General features: G+C 42.9%; 1 protein-coding gene across 2 annotated transcripts in view; it reads left to right on the top strand.

Annotated features, from left to right (window-relative positions):
• Positions 1-22,653, top strand: part of TMEM72 (transmembrane protein 72) — a 95,535-nt gene that overhangs the window by 69,576 nt on the left and 3,306 nt on the right. The window contains exons 2-4 of one of the 2 annotated variants that reach the window (XM_056529873.1): positions 2,942-3,008; positions 4,280-4,351; positions 18,873-19,012. In XM_056529873.1, coding sequence (XP_056385848.1) covers positions 2,942-3,008; positions 4,280-4,351; positions 18,873-19,012 — 279 coding nt within the window. The remainder of the gene's footprint in view (positions 1-2,941; positions 3,009-4,279; positions 4,352-18,872; positions 19,013-22,653) is intronic. The other variant, XM_056529874.1, reaches the window with a different exon arrangement.

Below are 22,653 nucleotides of genomic sequence, written 5' to 3'. Positions count from 1 at the left end.
TCTTTACCCTTCCAGTACTTTTTAGCAGCTGTATGCTACAGAGGAAATTATTTTCTTCCTGAATTTCATTTTTGTGTTGTCCACAGTGCTCTCTGCTGACACCTGATGCCCATATCAGGAACTGTCCAGGGCCTGAGAAAATCCCCATAGCAAACATATGCTGCTCTCTCTCTGCTGACACCTCATGACCATATCAGGAACTGTCCAGAGCCAGAGAAAATCCCCATAGCAAACGTATGCTGCTCTGGACAGTTCCTGACATGGACAGAGGTGTCAACAGAGAGCATTGTGGACAAGACAAAAAAGAAATAAAAAAAAAAAAGAATTTCCTCTGTAGCATACAGCTGCTAAAAAGTACTGGAAGGGTAAAGATTTTTTTTTAATAGAAGTAACTTACAAATCTGTTTAACTTTCTGGCATCCGTTAATTAAAAAAAAAAAAAAAAAAAAAAGGTTTCCTCCGGAGTACCCCTTTAAGATTTTTTAATAGAAGAAATGTACAAATCTGTTAACTTTCTGGAACCAGTTAATTTGAAAAAAAAAATTATAATAATAAATTGTTCCACCAGAGTCCCCCTTTAATCTGTGGGCTTTACTAGGGAGCACCTGGTGTCTGTTCATTTAGGACCAAAACAATCTATTTGTTAAGGGGTTCACAAAATGAAAGTTCCTGGCCCTCTAGCAAGGGAATGAATCACAACAGTCAATAATGATAATATGATATAATAATGTGTGGTAATGTATATGGTTATATACCTACATAAAGGCGAGGTTTTTCATGCAGAAACACAGATAAAAATGCCCATTTTGCCGCACAGCGTTTTTCCTGTGAAAAATGCCGTGGCCAGATGTTAGCTGCAAGTCAATAGTGAACTGCAAAATGCCAGATCCCCTTGGCGTTTTTCATTCTGGCATTTTTGTTTTTATCCTTTCGGCGTTGTTCAGCTCTATTGGCCTCAGCAACAACCTCAAATTCAGAGTATGGTGTTGTTTTCTGGAAAATCTTGGCATTTTCCGTAGAAGTCTATAGAAGTGAAAAAACACCAAGAAAAACACCATGTGGGTTTTAACTTTGGCGTTTTTGCCCCAAAAAAGTGATAGAGACATCTTTTTTTTTCAAAAATTTTGTAGGGTACCATAAAAAAATAAATAAATAAAAAATACGGGGAACCCTATGCATTTTTTTTCCATAAATAAATAAATAAATAAAAAACGCATTGGGTTCCCCATATTTTTATTCTCAGCCAGATACCAACCAAACAGCAACAGGCTGACGTTAACAGGGTGGGCAAGGACCATTATTACTGTCCCTCCCCAGCCTAAATAACGCTAGCCTGTTACCGCCTAGGCCCAGGAGCGCCATTTTTGACACTCCAGGCCTGTTGGTACCAGCTCTTCCCGGCACCCCTGTGGCGGTGGGTACTGGGGTAATAATTGGGGGTATGCACTAGCTGTTTTTGGGGCTAATTCTAAGACCTGGCTTAGTAATCAATTCCATCAATAAGACAGCTTTCACTACTAAGCCTGAAAATTCTAAGTAAAAAAAAACATGACCTATCGAAAAAAAAAATTTATTTTAAAAAACACTCCCCCACAGCCCTTGTTAGCCATTTTATTAAAAGAAAAAAAAAATCCAGTTCATCTGCAGTAGTCCTCCAAATCAGCCGTAATCCTCTGCATACACGGATCTGAAATGAGAAGAAAAAAAGAAACACAAAAAATGGGTTAGGCCTTTTTTTTACTCTCTCCGCTTGGGAGAGCGCCCATAATGCAATGTCTTCCCAAACAGAGAGCCTCCAATTGTGGCAAAACTACAATCCCCAGCATGCCCAGACAGCCTTTGGCTGTCTGGGCATGCTGGGATTTGTAGCTTAGCAACAGCTGGAGTCTCCCTGTCTGGGAAGACACTAGCAAAAGGGTCTGTTCACATTATACAAAACGTACAATGTGAACAGAGCCTTACACACTTACCAGCCTGGCTCCCGTCTGTTTTCCCACCCCCTAATGATGTAATCAGCATCATGGCAGGGACAGGGAGCAAGGGAGGTAAGTGGGCCTCATCTTCTGTATCCACTATAAACAGATCTATAGATAGCTGTATATACTGTATACCGCCCAAAGGGTTATAGGAGCAGGGAGTCCTGTCAGTCTGGTGACAGGATTCCCGGCTCCTGTATAGTATACACGGTACACTATGCACCCCTGTATACTATACAGCCGGGGGAGGTGAGTAGTGACGCTGTACATCATTCCTCATCTCCTTACACTCTCTGGACTGGGCGCTCAGCATCCGACCCCCAGAGTGGTACCTGAAGACAGTGAAAAACTTGCCACAGGGGGGAAATTTGGCTGTTTCCACACACCAGAAAAAATGCCAGAAAAACTGCCAAAACGCAGGAAAAAGCTATGGCAGTTTTTACGGCAGTTTTTCCTGGTGTTTTAGCTGGTGGGAAAAAACCTCAGTGGAATCCTAGCCAAACCCTGTTCATACTTTTGAAATGTGAAACCACACTGAAAGGGTTAATTGAATATGCCATGACAAGAACTGTGAAAAAGTCAGACACAAAGCACTTCACCTTAGAGCCCAATTGCAACAGATTTTATGACTCTGTCAGATTTTTAGGCTTTTGCTGGATGTCAATACGTGTTACCTTTTACCTGTCTCTGTTTTAAAGTACTTTAGACTGTGTATAGTATAACATGTTCATTCTGTGTCAAATATGTTTAGGCTACGTTAAAGGCTATGGACAACTGACAAGGGCAGAAAGGACTCTGTGACGATCATGACCTACAATATACAATCCAATGCTGCCACCTGCTGTCTGCAGTGTATAACTGCATGGATTTTAATATTAAATAGTGAATTGATGTAATATTTATTACTAATAAATGAGGGCACAAAGCCACTGTCATTGACTTGTTTATTATATATATTTTTTCAGTACTTATTGGAGTTGGAATTGAAACTTTGCAACAAGGACAATTTCCAAGTCTGGCTTATTATTTATTGTGAGTATTACTTCTCCTATTTTATTGTAAGAATATGTTAAATAATAAAGTTAAAAGTTCTTCTGGTTTGCATTTCCAAAGGAAATTTTAAAGTTCCTTAGCCTAGGCACCATCACATATATCAGGGCTCAAAAAAATGTATTACAACTTAAAGGGGTACTGCAGCATAAAGTAACTTATCCCCTATGAACAGAATAGAGGATAAGTGTCTGATGGCAGCGGGTCCGATTGCTGGAACCTCCTGTGATCTCCTGAACGGTCCCTGGGCACTTGGATCGCATGCCACAATGGAGCGCATGCCATTCCCAGCATGTGCGCCTCTGAGAGCCAATGTAAAAGATACTATTAAAAAAGGTATTTACACACAAGGGATATATGTCACAGAGTCCAAAAGAAAAAATGGTGGTTATAGGGTACAAGTGCATAACCTATTTTTATTTCTCCGCCCAACTCCTGTGAAATACCAGACACCCAACAGACCAAGTCAATAGGATCCATCTGGACTTAGTGTTAGTTGTGCTTCAACTCGTTCAGGTTCTGTTTGGCGCAAAGGACCCTGAACAGGTTAGAGCACAACAGCAGTGTAAACTTAGCCTTAGCAATGGTTTACACAGAAATCAATATTCTTAAATATATAGTATTTTTATTTTTTATTTTTTTTACTGGAGGTCCATGTATGGAATAACTTAGTTGACTATTCAATTCCATACAGTAAAAAAATTAAAATAAAAAAATATTTTTTTTTTATTAGTTCCAGGGCATATTCCAGTTACATATAATCCAGAGTACAACTAAAATATGTTATACTTTTCTGGTAGTTTCCAGGTAGTTTAATTTTCTCTTAAAATATCCCCTAAATAACAGGAAATATGGTTATGTTTTCCTCTTGGCTGTCCGGGAATGCTGTAAGTTGTAGTTTTGCAACAGCTGGATGCATGCTGGTTAATAAAAAAAAAATATAAAAAACTGCTCTATACTTCTATACTACTGTTAAACTAGGTTCACATTACAGAATTTCTGTCCAAAATCCGGCCTGAACCTAGCCTTATTCCACAGTAGCCATTAGATACATATACATGTGCCATAACATCTGGGGAAGGACAACCAATAGGACACTATGATAACCGCAATTAAAGAAAAGTTCTCTTTGTTTGTTTATTTTATAATTTTTTAATTTTTTATTTTGCAAGATAGAATACTTAAATAAACAGAATACTACCAGTACAAAAGTATGTGTTTTTTTTCATGCTTTTCCTTCTTGTGATCTACAGGTTTGCATCAGCTGCAGTAGCAATCTGTGAAGGATCTTTCTTCTTGCACTTATTCCTCACACGTTGTTTTAGGTAACCTTTAGTGTACGGGCTGTCTAGTGTTGGCTTTTATTAAGATGTTAACAGAGAAAATTGATGGAGTGCTGCACATGGATCTTATTATCCTAATGCTTGGTTATTGCTTAACAACAAAGTTGGAATGGCTTTGAGAAAAGGCATTACATGTAAAAAAAAAAAAAAAAAAAAAATCAAATAGAATTTAACAGAATTTTTTTTTGCAGAAAACACCCCAGAGATACAGAAACCACCTTTAACCCTTTAACCCCTTAAGGACCCAGCCAATTTTCACTGTAGGACCCGGCCATTTTTTTGCACATCTGACCACTGTCACTTTAAGCATTAATAACTCTGGGATGCTTTTACCTTTCATTCTGATTCCGAGACAGTTTTTTCATGACATATTCTACTTTATGTTAGTGGTAAAATTTTGTCGATACTTGCATAATTTCTTGGGAAAAAAATTCAAAAATTTGATGAAAAAATTGAAAATTTTGCATTTTTTTAACTGTGAAGCTCTCTGCTTATAAGGAAAATGAATATTCCAAATAAATTATATATTGATTCACATACACAATATGTCTACTTTATGAATACATCATAATGTTGACATGTTTTTACTTTTGGAAGACATCAGAGACCTTCAAAGTATAGCAGCAATTTTCCAATTTTTCACAAACTTTTCAAAATCGAAATTTTTCAGGGACCAGTTCTGTTTTGAAGTGGATTTGAAGCGCCTTCATATTAGAAATACCCCACAAATTACCCCATTATAAAAATTGCACCCCTCAAAGTATTCAAAATGACATTCAAACCCTTTAGGTGTTTCACAGGAATAGCAGCAAAGTGAAGGAGAAAATTAAAAATCTTCATTTTTTACACTGGCATGTTCTTGTAGACCCAGTTTTTGAATTTTTACAATGGTTAAAAGGAGAGGAATCTTTCTAAAATTTCCAATTTCTCTCAAGTAAGGAAATACCTCATATGTGTATGTCAAGTCTTCGGCGGGTGCAGTAGAGGGCTCAGAAGGGAAGGAGCGACAGTGGGATTTTGGAGAGTGAGTTTTTCTGAAATGGTTTTTGGGGGACATGTCGCATTTAGGAAGTCCCTATGGTGCCAGAACAGCAAAAAAAACACATGGCATACTATTTTGGAAACGACACCCCTCAAGGCACGTAACAAGTGGTCCACTGAGCCTTAACACCACACAGGTGTTTCACGACTTTTTGTTAAAGTTGGATGTGTAAATGATTTTTTTTTTCACTAAAATGCTAGTTTTCTGCCAAATTAATTTTTTTTACAAAGGGTAATAGGAGAAAATGCCCCCCAAAATTTGTAACCCCATCTCTTCTGAGTATGGAAACACCACATATGTGGAGGTCAAGTGCACTGCTGGCGAACTACAATGCTCAGAAGAGAAGGAGTCACATTTGGCTTTTGCAAAGCAAATTTAGCTGAAATGGTTTTTGGGGGGCATGTCCCATTTAGGAAGCCCCTATGGTACCAGGACAGCAAAAAAAAAACACATGGCATACTATTTTGGAAACTACACCCCTCAAGGAACGTAACAAGGGGTACAGTGAGCCTTAGCACCCCGCAGGTGTTTGACGACTTTTTGTTAAAGTTGGATGTGTAAATGATTTTTTTTTTTCACTAAAATGCTAGTTTTCCCTCAAATTAATCTTTTTTTTTACAAGGGATATAGGACAAAATGCCCTCCAAAATTTGTAACCCCATCTCTTCTGAGTATGGAAATACCCCATGTGTGGACGTCAAGTGCTCTGCGGGTGCACAACAAGGCTCAGGAGTGAGAGCGTACTATGTACATTTGAGGCCTAAATTGGTGATTTGCACAGGGGTGGCTGATTTTACAGTGGATCTGAGCGGTTTTCAGCAGTTGTTTGGAATGGAAGTCAGAGGCCATGTGCGTTTACAAAGTCCTCCATGCTGCCAGAACAGTGGACCCCCCCCCCCCCACATGTGACCCTATTTTGTAAACTACACCCCTCACAGAATTTAATAAGGGGTGCAGTGAGTATTTACACCCCACTGGCGTTTGACAGATCTTTGTAACAGTGGGCTGTGCAAATAAAAAATTTAATTTTTCATTTTCACGGACCACTGTTCCAAAAATCTAACAGACACCTGTGGGGTGTAAGTGCTCACTGTACCCCTTATTACATCACATGAGGGGTGTAGTTTCCAAAATGGGGTCACATGTTCTGGCACTATGGGGGCTTTGTAAACACACGTGGCCTTCAATTCTGGACTCATTTTCTCTTCAAAAGCCCAATGGAGCTCCTTCTCTTCTGAGCATTGTAGTTTGCCATCAGAGCACTTTATATCCACATATGGGCTTTTTTCCTAGTTTCCTTTGTGAAAATGAAAAATTTAGGGTAACACCAGCATTTTAGTGAAAAATGTTTTTTTTTTTTCATTTTTCCATCCAACATTGAATAATTTTAATTAAACACCTGTGGGGTATTCAGGCTCACTATACCCCTTGTTACGGTCCTTGAGGTGTGTAGTTTCCAAAATGGGGTCACATGTAGGTATTTCTTTTTTGTGTTTATGTCAGAACCGCTGTAAAATCAGCCACCCCTGTGCAAATCACCAATTTTGGCCTCAAATGTACATTTGCACTCTTACTCCTGAGCCTTGTTGTGCACCCGCAGAGCATTTTACGCCCACATATGGGGTATTTAGTTTAGAGACCACTGTATATTGGTCTCAAACTGTACCCTCCAGATGTTGCTAGGCAACTCACCGGCTTCCGTAGGATCCAGCCGCACGACATCTTCCCCCGCCGATCTCCGTCGCCCGCTGCCTCCGGATGTGTAAGTGGATCTTCGGCGCTGGTCGTTTCCCCATACTGCCCCGCCACCTATTGTGGGTGGGGAAGACGGGGAAAACGAAAGTTAAGCGCCTGATCTGCTATTGGTCGTCGCTTCTGGCGACCAATAGCAGGGATAGGAGGGGTGGCACCCCTACCACCTCACTTCTATCCCTTCAGGGGGATCGTAGGTGTCTCAGACAACCGCAATCCCCCTTATATTCCGGGTCACCGGGTCACCATAGACCCGTAATGACCCAGAATCGCACTTGCGATTCACACTTGCGATTTGCCGCGATTGCCGACATGGGGGGGTCTGATGACTCCCCTGGGCGTTTGCACAGAATGCCTTCTGAATGATTTCAGCAGGCATCCCGGTCCGATCCCCGCCCGACGCGCGGCAGGGGCCGGAATTCTCCATGACATGCGCGTACGTCAAGGGTCTTTAAGGGGTTAAGGACCAAGCCCATTTTCACCTTAAGGACAAGGCCAATTTTATTTTGGCATTTTCGTTTTTTCCTCCTCACCTTCTAAAATCCATAGCTCTTTTATATTTCCATCTACAGACCCATATAAGGGCTTTTTTTTTGCGTGACCAATTGTACTTTGTAATGAAACCTCTCATTTTACCATAAAATGTATGGCGAACCCAGAAAAAGCTTTTTTTTAGGGAGGAAATTTAAATGAAAACCACAATTTTGCACATTTTGGATGGTTTTGTTTTCACACTGTACACTTTATGGTAAAAATTACATGTGAAACATTTTTCCGTATATAGGGTGGTATGAGGGCTCATTTTTTGAGCCGTCATCTGTACTTTTTATTGATACCACATTTGCCTATAAATAACTTTTAGATCATTTTTTATTAATTTTTTTAAAAATAAAATGTGACAAAAAAGCAGCATTTTTGGACTTTTTTATTTTGTACGTTTATGCCATTCACCGTACAGGATAATTAACATTATATTTTGATAGTTCGGACATTTCACATGTGGCGATACCAAATATGTTTATTTAAAAAATTACGCTTTTTGGGGGTAAAATGGGAAAACTGACAATTAAAATTTTTATTGGGGGAGGGGATTTTTCCCTTTTTTTTAACTTTGTATTTTTACATTTTTCAACTTTTTTTTTATTTTTTTTTTTTTACACTTTTTATGTTTCCATAGAGCACTATCTATAGCAATTATTTGATTGCTAATACTGTTCAGTGCTATGCATAGGACACATCACTGATCAGTATTATAGGTGATCTTCTGCTCTGGTCTGCTTGATTTCAGACCAGAGCAGAAGACCCCGGGAGATGGCCAGAGCCAGGTGAGGGCACCTCCGACCACCATGCTGGATGATCGGATCGCCGCGGCAGTGATGCAGGCAAACCGATCATCCATTTAAAGTACCGCACTGCCGCAGATGCCGTGATCTGTATTGATCACAGCATCTGAGGGGTTAATGGTGGACATCCGCGCGATCGCAGATGTCGGCCATTACCGGCAGGTCCCTGGCTGCTGCAAGCAGCCGGAACCTGCCGTGTATGACACGAGCACTGGTCCGATGCTCGCGGTCATACACAGGATGTAAATGTACGTCCTGGTGCGCGAAGTACCGCCAAACCAGGACATACATTTACTTCTGTGGTGGTTAAGGGGTTAAGCATTTTAGGTTACTGTAAACTTAAAGGGGTACTCCAGTGGGGAAAAAAAAAGCCAAATCAACTAGTGACAGAAAGTTATCCTTCCAGTACTCATCAGCTGCTGTATGCTCCACAGGAAGCTGTATTTCTTTTGGAAGTTCTTTTCTGTCTGACCACAGTGCTCTCTGCTGACACCTCTATCAGGAACTGTCCAGAGTACAAGCAAATCTCCATAGCTAACCTCTCCTGCTCTGGACAGTTCCTGACATGGACAGAGGTGTTGGCAGAGAGCACTGTGGTCAGACAGAAAAGAAATTCAAAAAGAAAAACACTTCCTCTGGAAAACACAGCAGCTAACAAGTCCTGGAAGGGTTAAGATTTTTTAATAGAAATAATTAAAAATCTGTTTTTCCTTTCTGGTACCAAAGGCTTTAAAAAGACAAATGTTTTCCTCCAGAGTACCTCTTTCAGGCTGTGTTTGCACATTGTGGTACTGCAACAAATTACTTTTTTTTAACTACAGTATGTGTTTATGCCGCAAATGCCCACAAAAGCTGTAAAAATGGTGTGGTTTCGGTGATTATGCTAATGTTGTAAATGTCAGCAAAATGTGCGATTATTTTATCACCATTTGCGGCATTAACACATGCAGTACTTCGTTGTGGTACTGCAATGTGTGAACACAGCCTAAGTCACAGTTAGTTTAATGTCAGTACCTATCTCTAAATAATAAAATATATAAAAGCAAAAATGAAAGATCATGACTAAAGCAGCTACATAGGGTAGCGTGGCATGAAATAAAGTATATTACATTAGAAGTAATACTATTTATTGACCTTCTTGTAAAATATTGCAACACATTTTTGTCCAAAATCAGCAAAAAATTACAGCTGCATTATTTGTTTTTACTGATTACGGACGATAATCCATGTGTTATATAAAATACAACCATGATTTTTACGCTGTGGGAACCCCACCTTAGGCTTGGTTCACATGGTATAAAACAGAAGCAGAAAAGTACAGCAATTTTCCTGAATTATTAAGTTATTGTTAATAATTCCCTATTGCTGTCCACATAAAATATCTTCCATTATATTTTCCACTCAAGCTGTTAAAATACCAACTCTTCATTCCAGTGGCATCCTGACCAGTCAAAGGCTATGGACGGTGGAATATCTGTACATAACATTTTTAAACAGTCTATTTTAGACATCTACTAAGAAATTCGGTGCTCAGTGCTATACAACATCTGACCTGCTGCTATGTTCACATGGGGGGATGTCTGCACGGAAAATCGCCCAGAACATGCCGGCACTAGAACCGCTCGAAAATGCGCCGTCTCATAGACAAAGCATTTTTTTGTGTAATCCGCAGAAAGAATAGACATGTTTATTCTTTCTGTGGACCCCAGAATCGAAATTTCCATGGCAGAAACATCAGGCACAAACATTCTGCTGTGTGAACAGTGCAGCAGAATCCCATTGGAAACAGCGGAATGTCTATGCGGAATTCTTCTGCAGCATTCCGCACAGAAATTCCACCATGTGTACAAGGCCTTAATGTGCTCTGGACAACATGTCAAAAGTTTGTACAAATGTCAGTAATGCTTTAGGGGTACTCCAATGTTTTTGACCCCTTAACCCCTTAAGTACCCGGGGTTTTTCCGCTTTTGCATTTTCATTTTTTCCTCCTTAAATGATCTTTATTCACTTTTTTTTCCACTTTTTTTGGCACCTAAAAATCCAAATGATGGCTTATTTTTTGAGCCACCAATTCTACTTTGCAATGACATCTGTCATTTTACCCCAAAATCTACGGCAAAACGGAAAAAAAAAATCATTGTGCGACAAAATTGATGATAAAACGCCATTTTGTAAATTTGGGGGCTTCTGTTTCTACACAGTACATTTGTCAGTAAAAATAACACCTTATCTTTATTCTGTAGGTCCATACGATTAAAATGATACCCTACTTATGTAGGTTTGATTTTGTCGTACTTCTGAAAAAAATCATAACAACATTCAGGAAAATGTATACGTTTAAAATTGTCTTATTTTTCTGCGTATGGGGCAGTATAAGGGCTATTTTTTGCGCCGTGATTTGAAGTTTTTAGAGGTACAATTTTTGTATTGATAGGACTTATTGATCGCTTTTTATTCATTTTTTCATTGTTACGCCTAGCGCTCCGGGTCCCCGCTCCTCCCCGGAGCGCTCACGGCGTCTTTCTCCCTGCAGCTCCCCGGTCAGTCCCGCTGACCGGGAGCGCTGCACTGTCATGGCCGTCGGGGATGCGATTCGCACAGCGGGACGCGCCCGCTCGCGAATCGCATCCCAGGTCACTTACCCGTCCCGGTCCCCTGCTGTCATGTGCTGGCGCGCACGGCTCCGCTCTCTAGGGCGCGCGCGCGCCAGCTCTCTGAGACTTAAAGGGCCAGTGCACCAATGATTGGTGCCTGGCCCAATTAGCTTAATTGGCTTCCACCTGCTCCCTGACTATATCTGACCTCCTCCCATGCACTCCCTGGCCGGATCTTGTTGCCTTGTGCCAGTGAAAGCGTTTAGTGTGTCCAAAGCCTGTGTACCTGAACTTCTGCTATCCATCCTGACTACGAACCTTGCCGCCTGCCCCCGACCTTCTGCTACGTCTGACCTTGCCTCTGCCTTGTCCTTCTGTCCCACGCCTTCTCAGCAGTCAGCGAGGTAGAGCCGTTGCTAGTGGATACGACCTGGTTGCTACTGCCGCAGCAAGACCATCCCGCTTTGCGGCGGGCTCTGGTGAAAACCAGTAGCCTCTTAGAACCGGTCCACTAGCACGGTCCACGCCAATCCCTCGCTGACACAGCGGATCCACAACCCGTAAGCCGAATCGTGACAGTAGATCCGGCCATGGATCCCGCTGAGGTGCCGCTGCCAAGTCTCGCTGATCTTCCCACGGTGGTCGCTCAGCAATCGCAGCAGATTGCCCAACAAGGACAGCAGCTGTCGCAGTTGACCGCCATGTTACAGCAACTTCTGCCTCTGCTACAGCAGCAACCATCTCCTCCGCCAGCTCCTGCACCTCCTCCGCAGCGAGTGGCCGCTCCTAACCTACGCTTGTCCCTGCCGGACAAATTTGATGGGGACTCTAAACTCTGCCGTGGATTTTTGTCTCAGTGTTCCCTGCATATGGAGATGTTGTCGGACTTGTTTCCTACAGAACGGTCTAAGGTGGCGTTCGTAGTAAGCCTTCTTTCAGGAAAGGCCTTGTCTTGGGCCACACCGCTCTGGGACCGCAATGATCCTGCCACAGCCACAGTCCAGTCCTTCTTCGCTGAAGTCCGAAGTGTCTTCGAGGAACCTGCCCGAGCCTCTTCTGCTGAGACTGCCTTGCTGAACCTGGTCCAGGGTAATTCTTCCGTTGGCGAGTACGCCATACAATTCCGTACTTTTGCTTCTGAACTATCCTGGAATAATGAGGCTCTCTGCGCGACCTTTAAAAAAGGCCTATCCAGTCGCATCAAGGATGTGCTGGCCGCACGAGAGATTCCTGCCAACCTCCAAGAACTCATCCATTTGGCTACCCGCATTGACATGCGTTTTTCTGAGCGACACCAAGAGCTCCGCCAGGAAAAAGACTTAGATCTCTGGGCACCTCTCCCACAGCATCCTTTGCAGTCTTCGCCTGGGCCTCCCGCCGAGGAGGCCATGCAAGTGGATCGGTCTCGCCTGACCCAGGAAGAGAGGAATCGCCGTAGAGAAGAAAATCTCTGTCTGTACTGTGCCAGTACTGAGCATTTCTTGGTGGATTGTCCTATCCGTCCTCCACGCCTGGGAAACGCACGCACGCACCCAGCTCACGTGGGTGTGGCATCTTTTGGTTCTAAGTCTTCTTCTCCACGTCTCACGGTGCCCGTGCGGATTTCTCCTACAGCCAACTCCTCCCTCTCAGCCGTGGCCTGCTTGGACTCTGGTGCCTCCGGGAATTTTATTTTGGAGTCCTTTGTTAATAAATTCAGCATCCCGGTGACCCGTCTCGTCAAGCCGCTCTACATTTCCGCGGTCAACGGAGCCAGATTGGACTGCACCGTGCGTTACCGCACAGAACCCCTCCTCATGTCTATTGGACCCCACCTCGAGAGGATTGAGCTATTCGTTCTCCCCGGCTGTACCTCTGAGGTCCTCCTCGGTCTGCCATGGCTCCGGCTTCATTCGCCCACCCTTGATTGGACCACCGGGGAGATCAAGTACTGGGACTCTGCCTGCCACAGGAAGTGCCTCTCCCCCCCTCCCAGTCCCGTCTTGCAAGCCTCTGTGCCTCCTCATGGCTCCCGTCCTTGTGTCTCCCTGCCCCGTGCCAAGCTTCACCCTCTGCCCCCCCTCCCCATTCCTACTCCTGCTGTACTGCCTGCCATTGAGGAAACCATCCATTCTTTCCCGGTGTCCTCATCCCAGGGGAGGCAGTCACCGGACAAAAAAAAGGGGAGACCTAAGGGGGGGGGTACTGTTACGCCTAGCGCTCCGGGTCCCCGCTCCTCCCCGGAGCGCTCACGGCGTCTTTCTCCCTGCAGCTCCCCGGTCAGTCCCGCTGACCGGGAGCGCTGCACTGTCATGGCCGTCGGGGATGCGATTCGCACAGCGGGACGCGCCCGCTCGCGAATCGCATCCCAGGTCACTTACCCGTCCCGGTCCCCTGCTGTCATGTGCTGGCGCGCGCGGCTCCGCTCTCTAGGGCGCGCGCGCGCCAGCTCTCTGAGACTTAAAGGGCCAGTGCACCAATGATTGGTGCCTGGCCCAATTAGCTTAATTGGCTTCCACCTGCTCCCTGACTATATCTGACCTCCTCCCATGCACTCCCTTGCCGGATCTTGTTGCCTTGTGCCAGTGAAAGCGTTTAGTGTGTCCAAAGCCTGTGTACCTGAACTTCTGCTATCCATCCTGACTACGAACCTTGCCGCCTGCCCCCGACCTTCTGCTACGTCTGACCTTGCCTCTGCCTTGTCCTTCTGTCCCACGCCTTCTCAGCAGTCAGCGAGGTAGAGCCGTTGCTAGTGGATACGACCTGGTTGCTACTGCCGCAGCAAGACCATCCCGCTTTGCGGCGGGCTCTGGTGAAAACCAGTAGCCTCTTAGAACCGGTCCACTAGCACGGTCCACGCCAATCCCTCGCTGACACAGCGGATCCACAACCCATAAGCCGAATCGTGACATTCATGATATAGAAAGTGACCAAAAATACGCTATTTTGGACTTTGGAATTTTTTTGCGCGTACGCCATTAATCGTGCGGTTAATTAATTATACATTTTTATAATTTGGACATTTCTGCAAGTGGCGATACCATATATGTTTATTTTTATTTACACTGTTTTTAAATTTTTATTTACACTGTTTTATTTTTTTATTAGGGAAGGGGTTAAATGATCTTTATTCACTTTTTTTTTTTTGCAATGTTATAGCTGCTATAGGGGGCTATAACACTGCACACACTTATCTTTCATAGGAAACCATTGATTAATGATTCTTCCACTTGACTGCTCATGCCTGGATCTCAGGCACTGAGCAGTCATTCGGCGATTGGACATCAGGAGGCACATAATGGGAGCCTACTCGTGTCCTACAGCTGTTCAGGATGCCGCGATTTTACAGCGGCGTTCCGAACAGCCGCCTGAGCTAACCAGCAGAACTTTAGTTTCACTTTAGATGTGGCGACACGCTGTGACGGGGCAACACGCTGTGTCCCCACCTTACAGAACGGGAGCGGACTCAGGACGTACAGGTACGCCCTGAGTCCTTAAGGGGTTGAATCAACTGGTGCCAGAAAGTTAAACAGATGTGCAAATTACTTCTATTTAAAAATCTTAATCCTTCCAGTACTTATCAACTGCTGTTTACTACAGAGGAAGTTGTGCAGTTCTTTTCAGTCTGATCACATTCTGTGACAGGGCTTGAGATTTTTTAATATTAGTTATTTTACACCTTAAAGGGGTACTCCAGGGGAAACCAATTTTTTTTAAACCAGCTGGTGCCAGAAAGTTAAACAGATCTGTAAATTACTTCTGTTTCAAAATTTTAATTCTTCCAATACTTATCAGCTGCTGTATGTTCCAGAGAAAGTTATTTTCTTTTTGAATTTATTTTCTGTCTTACCACAATGCTCTCTGCTGACATCTCTGTCCATGTCAGGAACTGTCCAGAGCAGGAGCAAATCCCCACAGCAAACCTCTCCTGCTCTGGAGAGTTCCTGACATGGACAAAGGTGTAAGCAGAGAGCACTGTGGTCAGACTGGAAAAAAATTCTAAAAGAAAAGAACTTCCTCTGTAGCATACAGCAGCTGATAAGTATTGGAAGGATTAAGATTTTTAAATAGAAGTAATTTACAAATCTGTTTAACTTTCTGTCACCAGTTGATAGTATGCATACGCCCTCACTTAAGGACGGAGGGCGATATCTATCAGCAGGCATCCCGTGGCAATGCCTAGGGGGGTCCTGAGACACCCCCCCCCCCCCCATGTAGGCGATCGCAGCAAATCGCAGGTCAATTCAGACCTGCGATTTGCCGCGATCCGGGTAAATCGGGTCACTGGTGACCCGATCTCCCGGAAAATAAGCGTGTTCGGAGCTGTCAGAGAAAGCTCCAACCAGCCTAAAGGATAGGAGCAAGGTGACAGTTTTTCCACTCCCTCCTATCCCCTGCCATTGGTCGGTCAGGCTGACCACCAATGGCAGGAGGGGGACGGGGAGTTAGAGTTAATTTACCCCCACTCTGCCCACCGATCGAAGTCGGTACAGAGCGGGGGAAACACGGGCGGCGAGGGGGGGGAACATGGCCCGGCTTACCTGGACCTGCGGAGGCGGCGGCATCCCGGAGCAGCGGCGTCATCATCTGAGCGGCGGCAGAAAAGTGCGTCGGAGAAGGCTGCAGTGAAGATCGCGATAAGTGATCTTCACTGTGGCCTTCTAAAAGCTGAAAAACTACAACTCCCAGCATGCCCACACAGCCAAAGGCTGTGTGGGCATGCTGGGAGTTGTAGTTTTGCAACATCTGGAGGGTCATAGTTTGGAGACCACTGTGTAGTGGTCTCTAAACTGTGGTCCTCCAGATGTTGCAAAACTACAACTTTCAGCATGCACTGACTGTCTGGGCATGCTGGGAGTTGTAGTTTTGCAACATCTGAAGTGGCACAGTTTGGAGACCACTTTATGGTGGTCTCCAAACTGTAGCCCTCCAGATGTTGCAAAACTACAACTCCCAGCATGGCCAGACAGTCAGGGATGCTGGGCATGTAGTTCTGCAATATCTGGCCCTTCAGATGTTGCAGAACTACAACTCCCAGCATGCCTGGACAGTCTAGGCATGCTTGGAGTTGTAGTTTTGCCACATCTGGAGGGTTACAGTTTGGAGGCCACTACTTAGCGGTCTCCAAACTGTTGTTCCCCAGTTGTTGCATAACTACAACTCCTAGCATGCCCAGACTGTCCAGGCATGCTGGGAATTGTAGTTCTGCAACATCTGAAGGGCCAGATATTGCAGAACTACACGCCCAGCATCCCTGACTGTCTGGCCGTGCTGTGAATTGTAGTTTTGCAACAGCTGTAGGCACACTGGTTGGGAAACACTGAGCTAGATAGAGTCTGTTTCCTAACTCAGTGATTCCAACCCGTGTGCCTCCAGCTGTTGCAAAACTACAACTCCCAGAGTGATCTGACAGACCGTACATGCTGGGAGTTGTAGTCTTGCAACAGCTGGAGGCACATGGGTTGGAATCACTGAGCTAGAGTCTGTTTTCTAACTCAGTGGTTCCCCACCAGTGTGCCTACAGCTGTTGTAAAACTACAGCTCCCAGCATGTACGGTCTGTCAGTGCATTCTGGGAGTTGTCATTTACAGGGTACATTCACACGGACGGGTTTACAGTGGGTTTCCTTCAAGGAAACTTACTGTGAACCCCTGCCTGTGTGAATGTACCCTAAAAACACTACACTAACAAATAATAAAAAGTAAAACACTACACATACAACCCCTTACACGTTGCCCCCCCCCCCCCAATAAAAAGGAAAAACGTCTCATACGGCAGTGTTTCCTAAACGGCGCCTCCAGCTGTTGCAAAATCACAACTCCCAGTGTAGCCATAGACTGTCTTGGGAGGCTGGAGGCACCCTGTTTGGGAAACACTGCTGTAGGGTTTTGGAGGAGACAAGCCCCATCCTTGTAATCGGGTCCACCCCTACTGCAAATTCCTTATTCAGGCCTCAAATGTGCATGGAGCTCTCTCACTTCAGAGCCCTGTCGTATATCAAGGCAACAGTTTAGGGCCACATATGGGGTATCTCCGTACTCGGGAGAAATTGCGTTACAAATTTTGGGGGGATTTTTTCTCCCATTACCCTTTGTAGAAATGGTAAATTTTGGGGAAAAAACTGCACTTTAGTGAAAAAATTTTCTTTACATTTACACTCATTCTTTTCATTCATTTACACGAATTTAACGAAAAGTCGTCAAACACCTGTGGGGTGTTAAGGCTCACTGGACCCCTTGTTAAGTACCTTGAGGGGTGTATTTTCTAAAATAGTATGCCATGGCGTTTTTTTTTTTTTTTTTTTTGCTGTTCTGGCACCATAGGGGCTTCCTAAATGTGACATGCCCCCAAAAACCATTTCAGCAAAATTCACTCTCCAAAATCCCGTTGTCGCTCCTTCCCTTCTGAGGCCTCTACTGCGTCCGCCGAACACTTGACATACACATATGAGGTATTTCCTTACTCGAGAGAAATTGGGTTACAAATTTTGGGGGGCTTTTTCTCCTATTAACCCTTGTAAAGTTTCAAAAACTGGGTCTGCAAGAACATGCGAGTGTAAAAAATGAAGATTTTGAATTTTCTCCTTCACTTTGCTGCTATTCCTGTGAAACACCTAAAGGGTTAACAAACTTTTGAATGTCATTTTGAATACTTTGAGGGGTGCAGTTTTTATAATGGGGTAATTTATGGGGTATTTCTAATATAAAGGTCCTTCAAATCCACTTCAAAACTGAACTGGTCCCTGAAAAATTTTGATTTTGGAAATTTTGTGAAAAATTGGAAAATTGCTTCTGAACTTTGAAGCCCTCTGATGTCTTCCAAAAGTAAAAACATGTCAACTTTATGATGCAAACATAAAGTAGACCTATTGTATTTGTGAATCAGTATATAATTTATTTGGAATATCCATTTTCCTTACAAGCAGAGAGCTACAAATTTAGAAAAATGCAAAATTTTCTATTTTTTCATCAAATTTTTGAATTTTTCACCAAGAAATGATGCAAGTATCGGCAAAAATTTACCACTAACATAAAGTAGAATATGTCACGAAAAAACAATCTCGGAATCAGAATTAAAATTAAAAGCATCCCAGAGTTATTAATGCTTAAAGTGACAGTGGTCAGAATTGCAAAAAATGGTCCCGTCCTTAGGGTTATAACGTGCTCCGTCCCCAAAGAGTTAATAACTTTCTATTGCCAGCTGATTGATAAAATTTTTCCCTTCTAGAGTACCCCTTAAAAGTTTTTCAACCAGGATGCCTCCAGCTTTTGCAAAGCTGGTTTGAAAACTCTGCTTTAAACTTTTGCCATTGGTCATAGCGCACAACTGTGATACAACAAAGAAGGAACATGCCTTTTCTTCCACAAACAGCACCACATATGTTCATGGCCTGTATTCGTAAACAGATATAGTAAAGTTCCTGGGGAAAAATGTGACCTTTTTTAATCCTGGACCTGGACAAATCCCTTACTCTACATTTAGCTTAGTGCCAAAATGGAATATTCTGTGTATTTTTGGATTATTTTCCCCCTGATTCTCTTTTGGGACTACAGTTAAAAGCGAGTGTTCCAAAAATATCTATTAATGTTCTCCCAGCCATAGTAGATAAGTCTAGCAATGATGGGATTTTTTTTTTCTTTTCATTTGGATTAAAAAGTTTGTCTCAATCACTATGTAAGTCTCAATCTCTATGTAAGAATTGATAATACAACCACTATATTGACATTGTAATCTTAATAACATGGACATTTTATGTAATGTTGTGTTTGGGTATCCTGTTTCCTTTCTTTAAGTTGTCAAAAGGAGCCCAGCCTATATGTCTACTTAGGGAAAACAGCTCGTATGGGAGGATTTCAAAAATTCGTAGGATATGGACTCCTCTCTGTGGCATGTTTCCTTCACCCTGTCCTAGTGTGGCATGTTACTATTCCAGGTACAGTAGACTTACCTATTGATGTTACTGTCATAAATACTAGAAAGCTATAATAAATACATTTTGCAAGCTTTATATTAAATATATCAGTAATTATTAAGAGTCATTTTAATATACATAAGGAGGAGGAATTTACATTTTACATGTCGGTGTCAAGAAGAAAATGTGCAAATGCAAGATGCAGTTATTTTATTAAGAGGTGCATGCCACACCCCTGACTGTCCATACAAAACACTTTCAAATCTTTACCAGCTATGACCTGATTTCTGCTGTTACTAATCCCAGTTTCTCATGTAAAATATTGTAAATGTGCAAGACCATGGGGTCCATGTCCTCCTTAATACTAAGCCCCACCCACTGGTGGTAGGAAAGGGGCAAGTTAGGAGTAAATGAAAAAAAAGTACCAATTTTTGTTCAAATGAGCTTTGGACAAAAATGAGCAACTTTTTTACACCAGAAAACTAGCATACTTTAGTGAATCCCCCCATAGACTCCATTATAAATAATACTATGAACTATGTACTGATAGGAGTGGTAGTTCAACAGTATAGTACAAAAAGAACATGAACAATAGCTTCACACCTGCTCTGTAAATTGCTTATTCTGTCTTATATGTATCTACGTGTGCTCCAGCTCTCAAACACTTACCACAAAGCATAATAATAAGCTGATACTTTATGTTATGTAGAGAAAACTGTCTCATCATTATCATCACATACAGGATTACAGTGAAAGGTGACACCAGTATATAGATAAGATGGGATAAGGCCAATCATAACAGGGGTGCTAACATCTCTCTCCAGTCTAATACTGCCTATGACCATGTAGTTGCTGTAAAGCAGATCTATAAATGTTGTTAAAAAACAGCTCTTCTTGATAATGTACTAAAATGAAATAAAAAAAATACAGAAAATAGAAACAAATTAGGAAAAAGAAAATGCTTTAGTATCTGGAGTTACATAGTTACATAGTTAGTACGGTCGAAAAAAGACATATGTCCATCAAGTTCAACCAGGGAATTAAGGGGTAGGGGAGTGATTTTGCAACAGCAACCAATCACAGCTTAGCTAACGAGCTGTGATAAAGTGAAAGCTGAGCTGTGATTGGTTGCTGTTGGAAAATCACTCCAGATACTAAAGCATTTTCTTTTTCCTAATTTGTTTCTATTTTCTGTATTTTTTTAAGCCATCTTAATAAATCTGGGCCATAGTTTTTAAGGTTGAAAAAAGACCATCAAGAGTCCATCAAGTTTAGCCTATAGGATTATTTTGTTAATACTGTGTTGATCCAGAAGAAGGCAAAAAACCCTTATGAGGTTGATTCCAACTGCCCCATACCAAGGGAAAATAAATCCTTCCCAACCCCAAATATGGCAATCAGAATAAATCCCTGGATCAGCGTCCTGTCCCTATAGATCTAGTATCCATAACCTGTAATGCTATTACTCTCCAGAAACACATCCAGGCCTCTTTTGAACTTTTTTATTGTGTTCACCATGACCACTTCCTCTGACAGAGAGTGTCATAGCCTCACTGCTCTTACAGTAAAGAACCCCCGTCTGTGCTGGTGTAGAAACCTTCTTTCCTCCAGCCATAGAGGGTGTCCGCTTGTAATAGATACAGTCCTGGGTATAAGTAGATCATGGGAGAAATCTCTGTATGGTCCCCTGATATACTTATACATAGTTATTAGGTAACCCTAAGCCTTCTTTTTTCTAAACTAAATAACCCTAATTCTTATAATCTTTCTGGGTACTGTGGTCCTACCATTCCCCATATTTCTATGGTTGCCTGTCTTTGAACCCCCTCTAACTCTACTCTATCTGGTACACTGATGCCCAGTACTGTAAACAGTATTCCATGTGTGGTCTGACTTGTGATTTGTATAGTGGGTATCTATGCCCCTTTTGGTGGACCCAATGATTTTATTTGCCCTGGCAGCAACTGCCTGACACTAGTCACTACAGGTAAATTTACTGTTAACTAAAACTCCTAAGTCCTTTTCCATGTAAGTCGTCCCCAGTGTTTTCCCATTTATTACATAATCCCAGCCTGGATTTTTCACATTTATCAGTGTTGAACCTCATCTGCCACTTCCCAGCCCAAACCTCCAACCTATCCAGATCTATTTTTGACAGTGCACTGTCCTCTATTGTGTTAACCGCTTTACAGAGCTTAGCACCATCTGTGAAGATTGATACTTTACTATTCAACCCCTCTACAAGGTCATTAATAAATATGTTAAAATGAATTGGACCCACAACTGACCCCTGTGGTACTCCACTAGTAACAGTCACTGACTCATAGTATGTAACATTAATAACCACCCTCTTTTTCCTATCACTGAGCCAATTATTTAGTCACTTACATACATTTTCCCCCAGTACAAGTATTCATATTTTATGTACCAACACTTTATATGACACAGTTTCAAATGCTTTGGAAAGATCAAGATAACAATATCCAGCGATACACACTGGTCCAGTTTTCATCTCATCTCCTCATAAAAGCTGATCAGGTTAGTTTGACAGGACCGATCCCTCATAAATCCATGTTGATATGGACTCATACATTTATTTTCATTCAGATACTCCAAAATTGCATCTCTTATAAAACCCTCAAACAGTTTACGTACAACAGATGTTTAAAGGGGTACTTCGGTGCTTATACATCTTATCCCCTATCCAAAGGATAGGGGATAAGATGCCTGATCGTGGGAGTCCCGCAGCTGGGGACGCCCGGGATTATGCACGCGGCACCCCGTTTGTAATCAGTCCCCGGAGCGTGTTCGCTCCGGGTCTGATTATGGTCGACCGCAGGGCCGGCGGCGTGTGACGTCACGCCCCCGCCCCCGTGTGATGTCACGCTCCAACCCTCAATGCAAGCCTACGGGAGGGGGCGTGATAGCTGTCACGCCCCCTCCAGTAGGCTTGTATTGAGGGGCGGAGCGTGATGTCACACGGGGCGGAGGCGTGACGTCACACGCCATCGGCTCTGCGGTCAACCGCAATCAGACCCGGAGCGAGCACGGTCCGGGGACTGATTGAAACGGGGTGCCGCGTGCATGATCCCGGGCGTCCCCAGCTGCGGGACTCCCACGATCAGGCATCTTATCCCCTATCCTTTGGATAGGGGATAAGATGTGTAAGCACCAGAGTACCCCTTTAATTAACAGGCCTATAATTCCCGGGGTCACTTTTTTTGCCCTTTTTGAATATTGACACCACATTTGCCTGTCCTGGGGAACAGACCCTATCACTATGGAGTCCTTGAACATGGTGACACATTCACTTTAATTGTATGGCTTGTTGCAAAAACAACAAGGAGAATAAAGGCATTTAGGGAAAGGAGTAGTGGCCACATATGATGGCTTCATTGATTAACCCCTTAAGGACGCAGGACGTAAATGTACGTAAATGTAAAAAATTAATTTTATAGACATATTTGGTATCGCCGCGTGCGTAAATGTCCGAACTATTACAATAAAATGTTAATTAACCCGTACGGTGAACGGCGTGAACGAAAAAAAAAGTCCAAAATTTCAACTTTTTTAATACATTTTATTAAAAAAAATTATAAAAAATGTATTAAAAGTTTTTTATATGCAAATGTGGTATCAAAAAAAAGTACAGATCATGGCGC

The sequence above is a fragment of the Hyla sarda genome, chromosome 7 (genome assembly GCF_029499605.1).
Source record: "Hyla sarda isolate aHylSar1 chromosome 7, aHylSar1.hap1, whole genome shotgun sequence".
In the NCBI taxonomy this organism is placed as follows: Eukaryota; Metazoa; Chordata; class Amphibia; order Anura; family Hylidae; genus Hyla; species Hyla sarda.
Note: the sequence above shows the minus strand (reverse complement) of the source record. Positions and strands in the feature narration are given on the sequence as shown.